The sequence below is a fragment of the Piliocolobus tephrosceles genome, unplaced genomic scaffold (assembly GCF_002776525.5).
Source record: "Piliocolobus tephrosceles isolate RC106 unplaced genomic scaffold, ASM277652v3 unscaffolded_9500, whole genome shotgun sequence".
Lineage (NCBI taxonomy): Eukaryota > Metazoa > Chordata > Mammalia > Primates > Cercopithecidae > Piliocolobus > Piliocolobus tephrosceles.
In genome coordinates this window covers 274-4,972 of record NW_022337053.1, presented here as the reverse complement: position 1 = coordinate 4,972, position 4,699 = coordinate 274, and the positions used below count along the sequence as shown (strand labels likewise).

General features: G+C 60.4%; 1 protein-coding gene across 1 annotated transcript; it reads right to left on the bottom strand.

Annotated features, from left to right (window-relative positions):
* Positions 1-202: 202 nt before the first annotated feature.
* On the bottom strand, positions 203-4,313 carry LOC113220680 (rho guanine nucleotide exchange factor 18-like). Its single transcript, XM_026450004.1, has 4 exons — positions 3,598-4,313; positions 2,670-2,795; positions 2,389-2,578; positions 203-2,155 (listed from the first exon to the last, which is right to left on the bottom strand). The coding sequence occupies exons 1-3, from the start codon at positions 4,046-4,048 to the stop codon at positions 2,406-2,408; spliced, it is 750 nt and encodes a 249-aa protein (XP_026305789.1). The 5' UTR covers positions 4,049-4,313; the 3' UTR covers positions 203-2,155; positions 2,389-2,405.
* Positions 4,314-4,699: the final 386 nt, after the last annotated feature.

Sequence of the window (4,699 nt, the reverse complement as noted above, 5' to 3'; positions counted from 1 at the left end):
AACAAAAAAGAACCCCCAACAACTCCTGGGGACTGTACCTGAAGGGGTCTTCAGAGTGTTAAGCAGGACACGGAGGGCAGTGGGGCGAGCTGAGGTGCAGGAGCCATGGGAAGCCCTCACCAGAACCCGCTACTCCTGCAGCGACGTTTGGGCAGAAGAAAATCCTAAAACAAAAGCCCCAAGAACGTGCACGCCAGTCCCTGCTCACCTTGGACACGTTTATTGCTAGAATCAGGTCTTAAGTTCTAAAGCAGGTCAGAAATATCCTGTGGTGAGGAAATGCTGTAATCATTGTAAAAATAATTAGCAGGTGACTAAGATCACGATCATGACTGACAAAGACGTGTGCAGATCCCACGAAAATATGAACGTGCTCGACTGTCAACTTTACAAATAAAATCGGGCTCCAACCCAGGAGTGGCCGAGGGGCACTGGCGAGGGAAGGGCTGTCAATGCCGCCGCCCCATGCCTAGCACGACTGAGACCCCTCGGCCATGTGGCGGGGACGCAGGGTTCCCACCGGGTGGCTGAGCAGAAATTCCTTGAACTTCTCCCCCGTCCAAGGAATGGTGGCGTCTCGGAGGGCTGGACCAGCACATGCCGGCTCAGGAGGGTGCGAGGGTCTGGCAATGTTCTCTTCACAACAGAACAGGAATGTACAGTCAGCGTTTGTAAAGTGCTCCGATACTCAGTACAAAAATACAAAACACTGATGATACACATGGCACACATGGGATCTGACGGGGGCGGAGAGCCTCGCTGATCGCCAACGACTGGGCTGGGTGGAGTCGAGGTCGTCGGAGGGGCCAGGAGTCTTGGGACGCCTGGCCACTCACTGTTCTCAGGACCTTGTCACCGATGGGCTGTATGGCTGTGGGGCTCTGGTCCTGGTTGGCACCAGCGCCTGCCCCGTCCCCTCCTGAGCCCACAGCACCCAGTGGGCGCCTCTGCCCAGGGGAGCACTTCCTGATGGAGTTTCCCATCCCCTGTGCCCGTCTGTCCCCGAGGCGGGAATGTCCCTGTTCACTGTATTCAGGGTCACAGGACTGTCACAGTGCTGCTCTGCCAGCACAGCGGGAGAATCCCCCCGGGATATGCGGTTCCCAGGACCGGGGTTCAGGAGAAGGACTTGGCCCTGGCGGGGGCTCACGTGTACCCCACTGGGAACAAGGATGACCAGCCAGGACCCAGTCCTGCCACTAATGCTTGGGGTGCAGAACAAGGCTTGAAATGTGCCTCCTCCTCCACTGGAGCTGGATCATGGATGGATCTCACCATCCCGGGATTGCCGCCATGGGACGTCCCAGCACCTTCGACACTGCCCAACACTCCTTCCTCCACTCCTCCAGGGAAGGGGCCATGAGCTGCAACAGCTCACTACAAGCGAGGGGCCCGCACAGCGGCCACTTGGCCACTCGCTGCAATGTCTCTAGGTGCTTCCTCCACACGCCCTGGGACGTGGCGCTCTCGACAGTCCGTGATGTGCCAGCGCTGCCTGGAAGGTGGGGTGCCAGCCCCAGGAGCTCATTTCCCGGGGGCTGAGGACCCTGCGTCTGGGGTGTGTATGTGCCCTGGCTGAAGCTAGAGACCCGGCTGCCCAGACAGACCTCGCGTGTGAACAGCAATGGGTGACCTCGGGAAGCAGAGTTTGGGAAACAGCTGGTTTCAAAACCAATGCCAAGTAAAAAAGGGCAAAGGTCAGCCCCTTTCACAGTGGGCTTCCAAACCCACAGAACTGCCTGGAGGGCCACTGATATCCCCTCAGTGGGCCCTGCCCCGTGGCCCTCTCTGCCCATGCCCCCGTGCCTGGCTCATTCTCCGGCCCTGAGGTTCACGGTGAACCTGCGTGAGTCTCTGCTTGGGAAGTGGATTCTGCCTGATTCTGGGGACAGATGCTGCCGACGCCACCTGGCTCCTCCTGGTGCCCTAACCCCTGACTCCAGTGTTGCGTGGTGGCCGTGGAGCGTGGCCCCGGCCGGCAGCTCCTTCTCAGAGTGAGGTCTGTCCTGTCCTCAGCTCCGTGCAGAGCCGGCACCGTTCCTCACTGCCTCAGAAAAACCGCTCGGAGTTGATCTCCCCGCCACCAGCATGGGGCGCTATGATTTCAGACAGCTCCCTGGTTTAGTTCTGGCTCAACTTTCCATTAAAAACTTTCCTTTTTGGAAAAAAAAAAAAAAAAAAAAGAGGTTCAGAAAGTGACCCAGGCCACCACCACTGCTAATCCTACAGAAAGAGCTGCGAGGCCCAGAGCACCGACAGGCCAGCCCCTGCCAGGCGGTCATCGGTGGTTTGCTAGGGAAGAGGAGGGGACAGCTGGGTGGGCACGGTGACCCCATGGGGGTCCCCAGAGAGCAGGAAGGTTGGGCGGGGCAGGGAGGGGCCTTGCACCTTGAGTCACGGCCCTTTCAGAAGAAGATGACGTCTTCCTTGCTGGCGTCCTCCTTGGCGCTGACTGGTGCGGCCGGCAGTGGCGAGGGAGCCGGGGGCCCGGGCAGGAGGGCTGTGCCCCCGGCCTTGAGAGAGAAGCCCTCAGAGGGGCTGTCAGCTGGCGGTGGGCTTGGGGCGGGGAAGCCAGGCTCTGGAACAGACAGGGGGTCCAGACTGAGCAGTCGCCGGGTGGTGCCGCAGCTGCCCAGTGGGACTGGGCTCCTGTCGGGGTGGGGGCTCACCTGGCGGCGGCGCGGGGCTGTGTCTGCTGGGCAGGATGGGGCTCAGCGAGCGGCGGTTCCGTGAGGTGCTCTCATCTTTTCCCATGAACTTGTTGAGCAGCAGCTGCTGCTTCAGGTCGAAGGACGCTGGAAGAGGGGAGGCGCTCGGGCCAGCTCCAGGCTGCGTAGCTGTCCCCACTCCCTAGGGCAGCCTCCGAGAGCAGAGGGGCCTGGCCACCCCCACCTGACACTTCCCACGGGCAGCCTGGATCCCATGACCTGAGCTGCTCAGACGCTAAGCCCCAAATTCAGGGAGAACGGCCCCAACCTCACGGTGGAAGGACCTGCAGAGTCACCTGGCATCTGGAGAGGAGGCTGAGCCTCCTGTGGAAACAGCACAGGTCCCAGTGGCCACGGGACACACCCTAATCTTCAGGCAATGTCTCAGAACATCCCTGGTTGTCCCCCAGGGAGGTGTCCCCCAGAGGAGCAGGGCTGGCTCTCGTGCCAGAGGAGCCCCTGGGCACCCTCCATGGAAACACTGGGGCTGCTCTGGGCTCTGTGTCCCCCTCTGTGGGACAGCTCTGTGGAACGGGGACGATGAGCAGAGGCGCCTGCACCTGTCCCCGCCCCGGCTGTGCTGATCCCAGGTGGCCAGGGCTCTCTACCTTCTTGCCCGTGTCCCTAAGGCTCCTGGTCCCCATCCCACTGTTTGAGGGTTGAGGTGGGGAAGACACACAGTGGATCATCTCAGTTTTGGGCCTGGAGACCAAACATGGCCCTGTGTGGGGTGGCCTCAGCCATGATGCCAGCTCTGCCTTCTGGTTTTCCTCTCCGGAGGACGGCACAGGCGTCCTGAATTTCCTGGCTCCCAGCGAGCCCCTAGAGCCTGACCAGTTGCCCACGGCTGCAGCTTCCGGGCCCAGGCGAAGGGGCGGGGCCGGCTCACCTGAGCTCTCCCAGCGCTGAGAGCCCCTGCTCTTGCCGCCCTTGTCCTTGCCACCCTTGGTGGAGGCCGCCAGCTTGGTGGGGATCTGCTGCTGCACGGCCGCCTGCCTCTGGAACTGGTTGGTGGCGCTGAGCAGCTGGATGGGCACATCGCTCTTGGCCAGCCGGCTCTCGGTGGGGGCGCTGTCCCGGCGAGCCACCTCAGGGCGCTCTGCGTACTCTGGCCCCGCACCGGACAGCAGCATGCTCACCCGAGGCCCCTCCAGCCCTTCCCCGTTGAAGCTGGGAGGGTGGCTTGGGGGCTGGGCCTGGGGGGACAACAGCACATACATCCCAATGCCAGGTTCCTGCTGTGCGGCCTCTGGAGAGCCCCCGAGGGTCATACACAGGAGACCCTCGACCTCTCCTGTTCTGGACAGAGCCAGGTGCAGCCTGAAGGAGCTGCTGGTCATTGCCTGTCCCCAACCCCTGTTAAATGTGCATACTTGTGACACTCAGTGGCACCCATACTGTCACATACTCATATACAAACACCTCACACATTCATGTCCACACCCATTCACACAACCCATGGTTTATAGGTTTGTTTTCAGAGACACAGTCTTGCTCTGTCACCCAGGCTAGAGTGCAGTGGCACAGTCACAGCCCTTGAGCCTCTTGGGCTCAAATGATCGCCCTGCCTCAGCCTCCCAAATAGCTGGGATTACAGGTATGTGCCACCATGCCCTGCTAATTTTTGTTATTTTTTTTTTTAGAGACGAGGTCTCACTCCATGGCCCAGGCTGGTCTCAAATACCTGGCCTCAAGCAATCCTCTGGCCTCAGCCTCTGGAGTAGCTAGGGCACACACCATGGCACCCAAGTTTTTTCTTTTTTTTGCCCAGGCTGGAGTGCAGTGGCGTGATCATGGCTCATAGCAGCCTCAACCTCCCGGGCTCAAGGGATCCTCCCACCTCAGCATTCCAAGTAGCGGGGACCACAGGTGCATGCCACCATGCCTAGCTCATTTTTGTATTTTTTTGTAGAAATGGAGTTTCGCCATATTGCCCAGGCTGGCCTGGAACTCCTGTGCTCAAGCAATCCGCCCGCCTCCACCACCCAAAG